Source organism: Pristiophorus japonicus, chromosome 1 (genome assembly GCF_044704955.1).
Source record: "Pristiophorus japonicus isolate sPriJap1 chromosome 1, sPriJap1.hap1, whole genome shotgun sequence".
In the NCBI taxonomy this organism is placed as follows: domain Eukaryota; kingdom Metazoa; phylum Chordata; class Chondrichthyes; family Pristiophoridae; genus Pristiophorus; species Pristiophorus japonicus.
Window position 1 is genome coordinate 45,480,214 of NC_091977.1, and position 14,571 is coordinate 45,494,784.

The window sequence follows — 14,571 nt, forward strand, 5'->3', positions numbered from 1 at the left end:
TGTTTCTATGAAGCCGGAGTGTTGAAAGAGCCACCACCTGGCGAGCTCCAACTCGGAACTAAATGTGACCAGTAACTGTTAGTGAATAGGCAAGTCCGGTGACCATGGGAACTACAATCGTAAAATCACATTTACAAATCTTTTGGGTTAATTAAACGGCCTGGTTAAAGTGTGTGCGCGGCTGAAACGAACAGGTTTTAAAATGTGTCATGGGGATATTATCGAGGAGTCGGTAGTCCAATAAAAATGTCTTCAACTAACCCGGTCCGGTTCATTGGCAGCAGTCGCGTCCATACAATAAATACATTTACCAGAAGAGTTTGTTATCCCGTTATTTATGTTGCTCTGGCACGGTAAGGGTTTAACTGAGTGGCTAGTTTAAGATAGAATATGAAAAGGAATAAATAACAAACCCATTCATATTGGATTTGGGGCTGTGTGTCTGTAATTCCCTGGTTGCAATTCTGCTTGTCTGTAAAACATCATTTATTCAGTAGAGTCCTGCCAATTTGTTAATGCGTTTGCTTCCGATGTTCTAGTTCTGTATAAATGAGCAATATGTAACTTGTCGATGTGGTATTTACTCCCTGTGATCCGAGGTTTCTTGTGAATTTAACCCTCTGATCCTGGGAGCGGAGTGAAGGTGCTGGGATCAGGGAGGTCACCATTCAGAAAGACACCTTCTATTATTGACAGACATTCTCAGTCAGGGGGTTTACAAGGAGGCAAAATGGTCAGAATATCCCCGACCTCTTGCTGGTGAGTTTTCATGTATTAATTCATAAATAAAATTCCCCTCAGTGGGCCAAGATGGGGCTTTCCACAGTTTGATGTTTAACCACTAAAAAAACACCTCCATCCAGTCATCATCACAGGCAGTCCCTCGGAATCAAGGAAGACTTGCTTCCAGTCCTGAAGTGAGTTCTTTGGTGGCTGAACAGTCCAATACGAGAGCCACAGTCCGTGTCATAGGTGAGACAGGTAGTCGTTGAGAGAAGGGGTGGGTGGGACTGGTTTGCCGCACGTTCTTTCCACTGCCTGCGCTTGATTTCTGCATGCTCTCGGCGATGAACTCCTCACCCCCTACTATAAATTCACACGAGGCACATTCTGCAGACAAGGTCACTCTGTGACCCTAACCTTTATTCACAGGACATGACCCTGCGTGGGACCGCCCTTTATATACCTGGATGACCAGGTGAGGAGTGTCTCCCACAAGTTCACCCCCTGTGGTCAAGGTGTGCATTTCTTAGGTGTATACAGTATGCAGTGTTGTTATGAAGGTTACAGTTACATGAAGGTTACATACATGACATCACTTCCCCCCCAACGTTTTATGGGGTCAAAGATTAAGTCTTTCAGGCGGTCGACGCTCTCTCGTGGAGCGCCGCAGTTGGGGCTCTGGTTGTTGAGCCTTGGCGTGTGTCTCTATCACCTGTGGTGATTCCGGCTCGACCGGGCTGACCGCAGGACTGTGCATGCTGCTGAATGTTCTTGTTGCTCGTTCACTGGCGGTGGTGTGAGCAGCATCTCATTATCTTCCTCAGGATCCTCAGTGTCCATGCTGAACCTTTTTTTTTTTACTTGGTCCAGATGCTTGCGGCATATCTGTCCATTGTTAAGTCTAACCACTAAGACCCTATTCCCCTCTTTGCCAATTACAGTACCCTCGAGCCACTTGGGCCCCAAAGCGTGATTAAGAACAAATACAGGGTCATCGATTTCTATGCATCTCCCCTTTGAGTTACGGTCATGGCACTCATTTTGGGACTGGCGCTTGCCCTCAACAATGTCTGACAGGACTGGATGAATGAGGGACAGCCGAGTTTTAAGCGTACGTTTCATGAGTAGTTCCGCTGGTGGGACTCCCGTGAGTGAATGCAGTCGGGACCTATAGGTCAGCAGGAGGCACGATAGGTGGCATTGAAGGGAGGGTCCTTAAATCCGGAGCATGTCTTGTTTTATGATTTGGACCGCACGTTCCGCCGGGCCATTGGAAGCCGGCTTGAACGGTGCTGTCCTGACATAGTTGATGCCATTACCCGACATGAACTCCCGGAATTCATAGCTAGTGAAACACGGGCCGTTGTCGCTAACCAGGATGTCCGAAAGCCGTGGGTCGCAAAGACCGCACGCAGACTCTACACAGTGGTGGATGTCGTGCACGAATTCAATACGATGCACTCGATCCATTTCGAGTACGCATCAACAGCAATGAGGAACATTTTTCCCATGAACGGGCCCGCGTAGTCTACGTGAATACGTGACCATGGCCTGGTGTGCCAGGGCCACGGGCTGAGTGGGGCCTCCTTGGGGGCATTGCCCAGCTGGGCACACATCGTGCACCTGCGAACACAGTGTTCCAGGTCTGAGTCAATTCCCGGCCACCATACATGTGACCGGGCAATGGTCTTCATTAGCACGATGCCTGGGTGCTTGCTGTGGAGTTCCCTGATGAATGCTTCCCTTCCTTTCTGGGGCATGACTACCCGGCTGCCCCATAGTAGGCAGTCGGCTTGGATGGAGAGCTCATCCATCCGTCTGTGAAACGGTCTGACATCCTCAGGGCATGCTCCATGTGCGGGCGCCCAATCCCCAGTCAGGACACATTTCTTAATCAAGGATACGGGGGGATCTCTGTTTGTCCAGATTTTGATCTGGTGGGCTGTGATGGGGGAGCCTGCGGTGTCAAAAGCGTCGACAGCCATGACCATCTCAGCGCTTTGCTCCACTGCCCCTTCAGTGGTGGCCAGTGGAAGCCTGCTGAGTGCGTCAGCGCAATTTTCGGTGCCTGGCCGGTGCCGGATGGTGTAGTCATACGCAGCCAGCGTGAGAGCCCATCGCTGTATGCGAGCTGACACATTGGCATTGACAACTTTGCTATCTGACAACAGGGATGTTAACGGCTTGTGGTCCGTTTCTAACTCGAACCTTCTGCCAAAAAGGTACTGGTGCATCTTTTTCACCCCGTAGACACATGCGAGTGGTTCTTTTTCAACCATCCCATATCCCCTTTCTGCTTGGAAGAGCGACCTGGAGGCATAAGCCACAGATTGGAGTTGGCCTCATCATTACTCTGCTGCAACACACACCCAACCCCATAGGATGATGCATCACATGTCAAAACCAATTTCTTACAGGGGTTGTACAGGGTCAACAGCTTATTAGAACAAAGCAGGTTCCGCGCCCGATTGAAAGCCCATTCCTGACAGTCCCCCCAAAACCAATCGCAACCCTTATGCAGGAGTACGTGTAGCGGCTCCAACAATGTGCTTAAGTTCGGCAGAAAGTTCCCGAAATAGTTCCAAGAGTCTCAGAAATGAACGCAACTCCGATGTGTTGCCGGGCCTGGGCGCACGACGAATCGCCTCCGTTTTGGATTCAGTAGGCCGGATCCCGTCTGCGCCAACCCTCCTGCCCAAAAACTCGACCTCTGGGGCCAAAAACAAACACTTGGACTTCTTGAGTTGCAGGCCTACCCGGTCCAGTCGGCGTAGCACCTCCTCCAGGTTGTGGAGGTGTTCCTCGGTGTCTCGACCCGTGATAAGGATGTCGTCCTGAAATACGACTGTTCCGGGGATGGATTTGAGCAGGCTTTCCATGTTCCTCTGAAAGATAGCAGCTGCTGAACGAATGCCAAACGGACACCTGTTGTAGACAAACAGCCCCTTGTGCGTGGTGATGGTGGTCAGTAGCTTGGATTCTTTGGCCGGTTCCTGGGTCATGTCGGCTGAAGTGAGGTCCAACTTGGTGGACAGCTTGCCGCCTGCCAGCGTGGCAAAAAGATCCTCCGCTCTCGGAAGCGGGTATTGGTCTTGTAGTGACACTCGGTTGATAGTGGCCTTGTAGTCACCACAGATCCTGACCGAGCCATCCGTTTTTAGGACAGGGACGATGGGGCTTGCCCAGTCGCTGAATTCAAAGGGAGAAATTATGCCCTCTCTTAGCAACTTGTCTAACTCACTCTCAATTTTCTCCCGCATCAAATACGGCACAGCTCTGGCTTTATGGTGCATTGGTCTGGCGTCCGGGGTGATGCGTATCACTACTTTGAAAGTCCCGACACCAGGTTGAAATAGTGACTCAAATTTCTGTAGGACCTGTGAGCATGAACTTCGCTCCACAGATCCCCCCATTTCCAGTTCATCTCGGCTAGCCAGCTCCTCCCCAAAAGCGCGGGACCATTTCCCGGGACAATCCAGCCGGTTCTCTGGTCCATTATGTGTGACCACCAACATTGCACTGCCTGGCACTGGGATGATCTCTTTGGTGTACGTCCGTAATTGCGTATCAATGCGTTCTAGTTTGGGTCTGCTAGCTCTGAGTGGCCATAGTTTCTCGAATTGTTGGACACTCATAAGTGACTGGCTGGCTCCTGTGTTCAGCTCCATGCATAGTGGGATGCCGTTTAATAGGACATTCATCATCATAGGTGGCGTTTTTGTATATGAGCTGTGGATGTTTGTCACATGAACCCGCTGAACTTCAGCGTCCATTGCTGTGTCCCACACATCAACCTGCCTTGCAGACACCTCTTGTGGTTCACCTGCCTTGTAAATTAGCCTCACTGCGGGCTTCCTGCACATTCTGGCTAAACGTCCACTGAAGTTACAATTTCAACAGATGAATTGTTGAAACCTGCAGGTTTTTGCAGCATGTCTGCCCCCGCACCTCCAGCATAAGCTGAGATTGTTGTGAACAAAAGAGCTGTTACCAGGCATTCCTCTCTGATTGTCTCTTTGATTAGCCTGGAGCACTCTGTTAGTGGGTGTCAATGGCCCCATCCCAGGACGTATTGTCCCTTGTGATGGTGTAGATGTCCTTTCAACCTGCCATTGTCTCTGTTGAGGACCCATTCTAAAGTCTGTTACTGTCTGGGTGGTGTCGAATTGCCCTTGCCTGCCTGCGGGGTTCTGAGTCGCATTTACAATGTTAACTCCCTGCTCCATCACCACGTTGGAAGCAGAGTTGCGTGCATATATTATCTTGGTTTCCTCCTCCCCCGCCATGAAGGTCTGAGCCATCAACGCCGCCGCTTCAAGTCCTTGGTCTCAATTAGCTTTTTGAAAATCCTGGCAAGACCAATGCCTTTAATGAAGAAATCTCTTAACATCTCTCCCGTGCAGGCGTCTGTGAACTTACAGAGGCTGGCCAAGCGCCGAAGGTCCGCAACGAAGTCCGGTATGCTCTGTTCTTCCCGACGTCGGTGTGTATAGAATCGGTGTCGGGCCATGTGTATATTGCTCGCCGGTTTGAGGTGCTCACCGATCAGTTTGTTGAGCTCCTCAAAGGTTTTGTCCGCCGGCTTCTCGGGTGCGAGCAGGTCTTTCATCAGCGCGTATGTCTTAGGTCCACAGCTGGTCAGTAGATGCACCCTTCGCTTGTCAGCCGCAGCCTCTCCCAGCCAGTCCTTCATGTCAAAGATCTGCTGGAGCCTCTCAACGAAGTCCTCACCAACACAGTACTGGACACAAACAACCTTCCGGATATAAAAGGGGTCAGAGGGTCTAGTAAGGAGGAGGAACTGAGGGAAATCCTTATTAGTCGGGAAATTGTGTTGGGGAAATTGATGGGATTGAAAGCCGATAAATCCCCAGGGCCTGATGGACTGCAGCCCAGAGTACTTAAGGAGGTGGCCTTGGAAATAGCGGATGCATTGACAGTCATTTTCCAATATTCCATAGATTCTGGATCAGTTCCTATGGAGTGGAGGGTAGCCAATGTAACCCCACTTTTTAAAAAAGGTGGGAGAGAGAAAACAGGGAATTATAGACCGGTCAGCCTGACATCAGTAGTGGGTAAAATGATGGAGTCAATTATTAAGGATGTCATAGCAGCGCATTTGGAAAGAGGTGACATGATAGGTCCAAGTCAGCATGGATTTGTGAAAGGGAAATCATGCTTGACAAATCTTCTGGAATTTTTTGAGGATGTTTCCAGTAGAGTGGACAAGGGAGAACCAGTTGATGTGGTGTACTTGGACTTTCAGAAGGCTTTCGACAAGGTCCCACACAAGACATTAATGTGCAAAGTTAAAGCACATGGGATTGGGGGTAGTGTGCTGACGTGGATTGAGAACTGGTTGGCAGACAGGAAGCAAAAAGTAGGAGTAAATGGGTACTTTTCAGAATGGCAGGCAGTGACTAGTGGGGTACCGCAAGGTTCTGTGCTGGGGCCCCAGCTGTTTACACTGTACATTAATGATTTAGACGAGGGGATTAAATGTAGTATCTCCAAATTTGCGGATGACACTAAATTGGGTGGCAGTGTCAGCTGCGAGGAGGATGCTATGAGGCTGCAGAGTGACTTGGATAGGTTAGGTGAGTGAGCAAGTGCATGGCAGATGAAGTATAATGAAGTATAATGAAGTATAAAGGTTATCCACTTTGGTGGTAAAAACAGAGAGACAGACTATTATCTGAATGGTGACAGATTAGGAAAAGGGGAGGTGCAACGAGACCTGGGTGTCATGGTACATCAGTCATTGAAGGTTGGCATGCAGGTACAGCAGGTGGTTAAGAAAGCAAATGGCATGTTGGCCTTCATAGCGAGGAGATTTGAGTACAGGGGCAGGGAGGTGTTGCTACAGTTGTACAGGGCCTTGGTGAGGCCACACCTGGAGTATTGTGTACAGTTTTGGTCTCCTAACTTGAGGAAGGACATTCTTGCTATTGAAGGAGTGCAGCGAAGGTTCACCAGACTGATTCCCGGGATGGCGGGACTGACATATCAAGAAAGACTGGATCAACTGGGCTTGTATTCACTGGAGTTCAGAAGAATGAGAGGGGATCTCATAGAAACGTTTAAAATTCTGATGGGTTTAGAGAGGTTAGATGCAGGAAGAATGTTCCCAATGTTGGGGAAGTCCAGAACCAGTCGTCACAGTCTAAGGATAAGGGGTAAGCCAATTCGGACCGAGATGAGGAGAAACTTCTTCACCCAGAGAGTGGTGAACCTGTGGAATTCTCTACCACAGAAAGTTGTTGAGGCCAATTCACTAAATATATTCAAAAAGGAGTTAGATGTAATCCTTACTACTAGGGGGATCAAGGGGTATAGCGAGAAAGCAGGAATGGGGTACTGAAGTTGCATGTTCAGCCATGAACTCATTGAATGGCGGTGCAGACTCAAAGGGCCGAATGGCCTACTCCTGCACCTATTTTCTATGTTTCTATGTTCCTCTGTGCTGCCGGTGGCCATTCTTGTGAGTCGTTGATTCCCGTTTCTCGTCGCCAAATGTTGTGTCCTTACATACTACTATAAATTCACACGAGGCACATTCTGCAGACAAGGTCACTCTGTGACCCTAAGCTTTATTCACAGGACCAAGAAGTGAATGACCCTGCGTGGGATCTCCCTTTATATACCTGGATGACCAGGTGAGGTGTCTCCCACAAGTTCACCCCCCCCTGTGGTCAAGGTGTGCATTTCTTAGGTGTGTACAGTATGCAGTGTTGTTACATGAAGGGGTTACAGTTACATGAAGGCTACATACATGACAGAGGTGCTCAGCGCCCTCTCGGATGCACTTCCTCCACTTAGGGCGGTCTTGGGCCAGGGACTCCCAGGTGTCAGTGGGGATGTCGCACTTTATCAGGGAGGGTTTGAGGGTGTCCTTGTAGCGTTTCCGCTGCCCACCTTTGGCTTGTTTGCCGTGAAGGAACTCCAAGTAGAGCACTTGCTTTGGGAGTCTCGTGTCTGGCATGCGGACTATGTGGCCTGCCCAGCAGAGCTGATCGAGTGTGGTCAGTGTTTCAATGCTGGGGATGAGGACACTGATGTTGGTGCGCCTATCCTCCCAGGGGATTTGTAGGATCTTACGGAGACATCGTTGCCGATATTTCTCCAGCAACTTGAGGTGTCTACTGTACATGGTCCATGTCTCTGAGCCATACAGGAGGGCAGGCGTTACTACAGCCCTTAGACCATGAGCCTGGTGGCAGTTTTGAGGGCCTGGTCTTCAAACACTCTTTTCCTCAGGCGGCCGAAGGCTGCATTGACGCACTGGAGGCGGTGTTGGATCTCGTCGTCGATGCCTGCTCTTATTGATAGGAGGCTCCAGAGATATGGGAAGTGGTCCACAGTGTCCAGGGCCGCGCCATGGCTCTTGATGACTGGGGGGGCAGTGCTGTGTAGTGAGGACAGGCTGATGGAGGACCTTTGTCTTACGGATGTTTAGCGAGAGGCCTATGCTTTCGTATGCTTTAGTAAAGACGTCATCTATGTCCTGGAGTTCAGCCTCTGTATGTGCACAGACACAGGCGTCATCCGCGTACTGTAGCTCGACGACAGAGGTTGGGGTGATCTTGGATCTGGCTGGAGATGGCTACGGTTGAACAGGTTCCCACTGGTTCTGTAGTTTAGTTCCACACCAGCGGGGAGCTTGTTGACTGTGAGGTGGAGCATGGCAGCGAGGAAGATTGAGAAGAGGGTTGGGACGATGACGCAGCTCTGTTTGACCCCGGCCCGGACGTGGATTGGGTCTGTGATGGATCCGTTGGTAAGGATCACGGCCTGCATGTCGTCGTGGAGCATGCGGAGGATGGTGAAGAACTTTTGGGGGCATCCGAAACGGAGGAGGACGCTCCATAGACCCTCGCAGTTGACAGTGTCAAAGGTCTTTGTAAGGTCGAAGAAGGCCATGTATAAGGGTTAGTGCTGCTCCCTGCATTTTTCCTGTAGCTGTCGCGCAGCAAAAATCATTTCTGTTGTGCCCCGTAGGGGACTGAATCCACTCTGTGACTCCGGGAGGAGCTCCTCAGCCACGGGAAGAAGACGGTTGAGGAGGACTCTAGCGACGACTTTCCCCAGTGGCTGATAGCAGGGAGATTCCTCTGTAGTTGCCGCAGTCGGACTTGTCCCCTTTTTTAGAGATGGTCACGACCACTGCATCTCTGAGATCACCCGGCATGCTCTCCTCCCTCCAGATGAGAGAGATGAGGTTATGTATTCGCGCCAGCGGCGCCTCTCCGCCATACTTCAATGCCTCAGCAGGGATTCCGTCCGCACCCGTAGCCTTGTTGTTTTTAAGCTGTCTTATGGCTTTTTCTACCTCGTGCAGCATTGGGGTCTCACTGGGGGTAGCATGCTGCGGGATAGAGTCGAGAACATTCGAGTCAAAGGCAGAGACTCGATTGAGGAGATCTTCGAAATGCTCCTTCCAGCGGGCCCTGACTACCGGTGTCGTTGATGAGTGTTTCCCTGTTCTTGGCCAGCAGTGGAGTGGGGCCTTGAGTGTTTGGCCCGTAGGTGGCCTTAGTTGCGATGAAGAATCTTCGTACATCATGGTTGTCGGCCAGTTGTTGTATCTCCTGTGATTTCTCCATCCACCACCTGTTCTTTAGGTCCCGGGTTTTTTGTTGGACCTCAGCCTTGAGCCGTCTGTAATGCTGCTTTGCTGCTCCCGCGTTGGGTTGTTGTTTATGGCTCAGAAATGCAAAAAGAAACACCTCCATCCAGTGTAGCTATGTTAGGACACAGCCGCTTATTACATGAAGCAAACTTTCTGCAGACACTTATTGGATAATCTCTAGAGAGTTTATTTAAACTGAGTAAATCCAGCAGCTCAGAAAACCAGTTACTGGAGGACCAGCCTTCAGGCAGTGTCAGTGATACAACATATGCCCCCCCCACCATGTCAGTGACCCCCCTCTCTGTGTCAGTGACCCCCTCCCTGTGTCAGTGAACCCCCTCTCTGTGTCAGTGACCCCCCCCCCTCTGTGTCAGTGACCCCCTCCCTGTGTCAGTGAACCCCCCTCTCTGTGTCAATGAACCCCCTCTCTGTGTCAGTGAACCCCCTCTCTGTGTCAGTGATACAACATATGTCCCCCCTCTCTGTGTCAGTGACCCCCTTCTGTGTCAGTGAACCCCCTCTCTGTGTCCATGACCCCCTCTCTGTGTCAGTGAACCCCCTCTCTGTGTCAATGAACCCCCCACCCTGTGTCAGTGACCCCCCCTCTCTGTCAATTAACCCCCCCCTGGTGTCAGTGACACCTCCCCACCCCGTGTCAGTGACCCCCCCCTCTCTCTGTCAATTAACCCCCCCTTTGGTGTCAGTGACCCCCCTCTCCATGTTAATGACCCCCACCGCCCCCCGTGTCAGTGACTCCCCCATGTCAGTGACCCCCCTCTCCATGTCAGTGACCCCCCTCTCCGTGTCAGTGACCCCCCCCTGTGTCAGTGACCCCCCCCCTCTCTCTGTCAATTAACCCCCCCCCCCGGTGTCAGTGACCCCCCCTCTCTGTGTCAGTGACCCCCCTGTGTCAGTGACCCCTCCTCCCGTGTCAGTGACCCCCTCCCACCCCGTGTCAGTGACCCCCCCTCTCTGTGTCAGTGACCCCCCTGTGTCAGTGACCCCCCCCTCCCGTGTCAGTGACCCTCCTCTCTGTGTTGGTATACCTCTCTCCGTGGCAGTATACCCATCTCTGTGTCAGTGTAGCTCCCTGTCAGTATATCTCTCTCTGTGTCAGTATACCTCTCTCTGTATCAGTGTAGCTCCCTGTCAGTATAACTCTCTTTGTGTCAGTGCAGCTCCCCGTCAGTATACCTCTCGCTGTGTCAGTGTAGCTCCCTGTCAGTATACCTCTCTCTGTGCCGGTGTAGCTCCCTGTCAGTATACCTCTCTCCATGTCAGTATAGCTCCCTGTCAGTATAACAGTCTCTGTGTCAGTATAACTCTCTCTGTGTCAGTGTCAGTGTAGCTCCCTCCCATAGACCTCTCTCTGTGTCAGTGTAGCTCCGTCAGTATTCCTCTCTCTGTGCCAGTATAACTCCCCTCTGTGCCTTTGCCGCTCCATTTACAACATAAGAGTTGACTTACCGAAGACGGGCAGCCGGGGTTTGTCGGGGTCAGCCCCGAACACCACCTCCACGCCCTCGGGGATGTGCTGCAGGGTCCCTCGCCTGGGCTCCGGCTGCCTCTCCCGCTGCTCCTTCCCGTAGCTCCGTGCACTGGCTGCCGGCCTGGCCGCTACAAGTGGCGGCTCTGCGGCTGGCTTGTCGCTGCCCCGGGAGAAGCCCCGAACGGTAATGGTCTCCGGGTCCCCGAGACGGGACAGCGGGTGCTGGATATGTTGCAGCCGGGGAGAAGCGTGGCTGGCAGGTCGCGACACTCCGCCTGTAGCTGCCATCCTCAGTAAGGAAGAATAAAAAATAAGGATCAAGAATATTAACTTTTAAGACATAGAGAAGTGCAACCAGACTGCACCAACTCTCCCCAGAGTTGGCGACTCTAGATTTGTGCCTCTGCATCAACAAGGAGACGTTGCTACAGGCAACCGAGTAAGCCCAAATCCTTTTCACTAAATTGGTTCTGCATTCAGAAAGCAGGAGGGAGTGGGACTCAGGCACTGCCACACACAGGGAGAATGAATTATAAACAATGTCATTATAACAATTTACAGCAGCACATGATACAACCCAACACGAAATCTGTGCATCTTATTATTGGAGTGGGGGCTTGCTTGTTATGTTCACCAAAAAGTGGTCGCGGGTTTTGAGGTTTGAAAAAAATACTTAAGCAACTAGCTGGTCCAATATACCCAGCTGCAACTTGGACAGCTGATGGCGTGAATACTAACTATATTAGTGGCACAGGCATATTAATAATGTTGAAACGGGTCTCCAAATCTGCAGATGCAAACAAGTAATAATCAGATAAAGTGGATGTTTCACAGGTGTAAGGGGAGAAACTAGAAGGGAATTCAAGCACAAAATGTGCCCACTGGGCAAAAGTAACACAATAACAGCCGGTCAACAAGGTTAACAAAGAGGAAATTATAACAGTAGAAGTCAAGAGGGATATTAAATAGTTAAGATAGAACAAAAGGAGATACACTGTACTATACAAACTAGCCAAACTTAAGGAGGACAAAACCCCGGGTCCAGGTGGATTACCCCCGCGGATACTTAAAGAAATTAAGGAGAAATTAATATCCACATATAAAAATTCAATAGAAAAAATATTAGTGCCAGAGAACTGGCAAACAGCCATGTATTTCTTATTTTCAAAAAGGGAGATAGAACTAATCCAAGGAACTATAGACTAGTTGGCTTAACATCAGTGACAGAAAAGATGTTAGAATCCTTGCTAAAAGATCAGATAACAAAACTTCTAAAGAGGGAGAATATAATAAAACAGCATGGATTTCTAAAAGGAACATCATATTTAACCAACCTTATTCAATTCTTTGAGGAAATAACAGAATGAGCAGACAGGAGCAATGCAGTGGGGTCTGGTCTACATGAACTTCCAGAAGGTCTTCAATAAGGTACCACATAAGAGACTCGTGTCAAAGGTCAGGATGTGTGCAGTCAGGGACCAGGTAGCAGAATGGATTAAAAGATGGCAACAAAACTAAAAGAGGAGGGTAGGAGTTAAGAGATGTTTCTCAGACTGGCAGAAAATGGTAATGTGGTGTCCCATAGAGATCCGTGCTGGGACCACTTTTCACCATATACATAAACAATCTGGACTCATGAATTGGAAATATTGTGTTGAAGTTTGTGACGACACTAAATTGAGGGTGTATATCTAATAATGTGGAGGACTGCACCAAAATACAGGAAGACATAAACAGATTTGCAGAGTGGATGGATAAATGACAAATGAAATCCAAGCTAGTGATGTGTAAGGTGCTTCATTTTAGTAGGTGGAATAAGGAGGCCACTTATTCCGTAGAAGGAAAGAAACCAGCAGCTGAAAATTTGGTACTGCCCCATAACGCCTGTGTCTTCCTGCGCCAGGTGCAGATGTCCCACTCCATGAGCTATATTGAGTTTACTGCCTCCGACAGGAACTACAACACAAAATCTCATTCTGCAGTTCCTGTCGGGGGCGCGAATTGGGCGCAATGGGAGGTGAATTTTTCAGCGTTATGTGGTATGGTAACCTATATATTTCTATAACACCTTCTCTCATATTGGCACTGGGGGTGGCATTGGAATCAACCATGACCCATGCCATCAAGCTCAGGTCCTCTGAGATGGTTTAGAACATAAATATAAGAAATAGGAGCAGAAGTAGCCATACGGTCCCTCGAGCCTGCTCTGCCATTCAATAAGATCATGGCTGATCTGATCATGGACTCATCAAGGATTCCCTGCCCGCTCCCCATAACCCCTTATTCCCTTATCTGTTAAGAAACTGTCTATTTCTGTCTTAAAATTATTCAATGTCCCAGCTTCCACAGCTCTCCGAGGCAGCGAATTCCACAGATTTACAACCCTCTGAGAGAAGAAATTTCTCCTCATCTCAGTTTTAAATGGGCGGCCCCTTATTCCAAGATCATGCCCTCTAGTTCTAGTCTCCCCCATCAGTGGAAACATCTTCTCTGCATCCATCTTGTCGAGCCCCCTCATAATCTTATACGTTTCGATAAGATCACCTCTCATTCTTCTGAATTCCAATGAGTAGAGACCCAATCTACTCAACCTTTCCTCATGTCAACCCCCTCATCCCCAGAATCAACCTAGTGAACCTTCTCTGAACTGCCTCCAAAGCAAGTATATCCTTTCGTAAATATGGAAACCAAAACTGCACGCAGTATTCCAGGTGTTGCCTCACCAATACCTTATATAGTTGTAGCAAGACTTCCCAGTTTTTATACTCCATCCCCTTTGCAATAAAGGCCAAGATTACATTGGCCTTCCTGATCACTTGCTGTACCTGCATACTATCCTTTTATGCCTCTATGTGAATGTGATGCTCACCCTGCATCTTTTTAGAGCTGGATTCCAGAAATCCAAGTCCAAGGTTCAGAAACCAAGGGATGACCTGCAGAGTCGCTCGATGAAAAGTTATATCTTAAAAAATTTGAATTGAATTTGATCCTTCTGAGGACAGTTTTCGTGTAGAAATGAGCCGCTTCCGAAATAGGAGGTAAAATTAGAGGTCACGCCAACTTACACTGCGAAATCCAGAAGTACAGGTGCTATTGCAATTTGTTACATTCAGCTACGATTTGTAACAAATGCTATGGGGGCTAAATGTCGTGAAAGCACAGCGTCTATGATTGTGTTTGTTGTTTGGACATTGGTTCCATGACTCCAGATTTACCTTGAATTCATCAATAAACACGCCTGATGCCGGGGCACTAATTATACCTAATCTTTGTATCACTTTACACCAGTGCAGTATTATTCTTTGTATTTGACAGCAGAGTTTGCAGTGACCTGTTCAATATGATTACAACTTTAAGTCTGGAAGATCAGCCTCTTGCTGTACACCACATGTTTCTTTCTTTCTATTTCCCTTTCACTACTGGGCTGTTTCTTGCTTGGTTTCCTGTATATATATATATATATATATACACAAGTGTGAACACAGCCAGGCAAAGCTTGGAAACGATAAAGTTGTTTCATTAATTTTCTTGATGTATTTTCAATTGTTTGTGCATATGAAAAATATTGGCCCACAGTGGATTCTAATACAGACAACTCACTGATATCTGGCTTTTTAGTTCTCTTTCATTTTTCTCGGTCTCTCTCCTTCACTTGCTTCTCCAAACTGCTCGATTTCTTTGTTTCTTTTCATTCTACATGATGTTTCTTTTCGTTCTACTAGCCTTTGTA

At 49.0% G+C, this 14,571-nt stretch overlaps 1 protein-coding gene across 2 annotated transcripts in view; it reads right to left on the bottom strand.

Annotated features, from left to right (window-relative positions):
• LOC139263206 (EF-hand calcium-binding domain-containing protein 6) overlaps nucleotides 1-13,778 on the bottom strand; it is a 166,099-nt gene extending 152,321 nt beyond the window's left edge. Inside the window, exons 1-2 of one of the 2 annotated variants that reach the window (XM_070878940.1) lie at nucleotides 13,711-13,778; nucleotides 10,820-11,130 (exon numbers count right to left, since the gene is read on the bottom strand). In XM_070878940.1, coding sequence (XP_070735041.1) covers nucleotides 10,820-11,129 — 310 coding nt within the window. In that variant the 5' untranslated portion in view covers nucleotide 11,130; nucleotides 13,711-13,778. Of the gene's footprint in view, nucleotides 1-10,819; nucleotides 11,131-11,579; nucleotides 11,611-13,710 lie in introns of those variants that run through there. The other variant, XM_070878950.1, reaches the window with a different exon arrangement.
• Nucleotides 13,779-14,571: the final 793 nt, after the last annotated feature.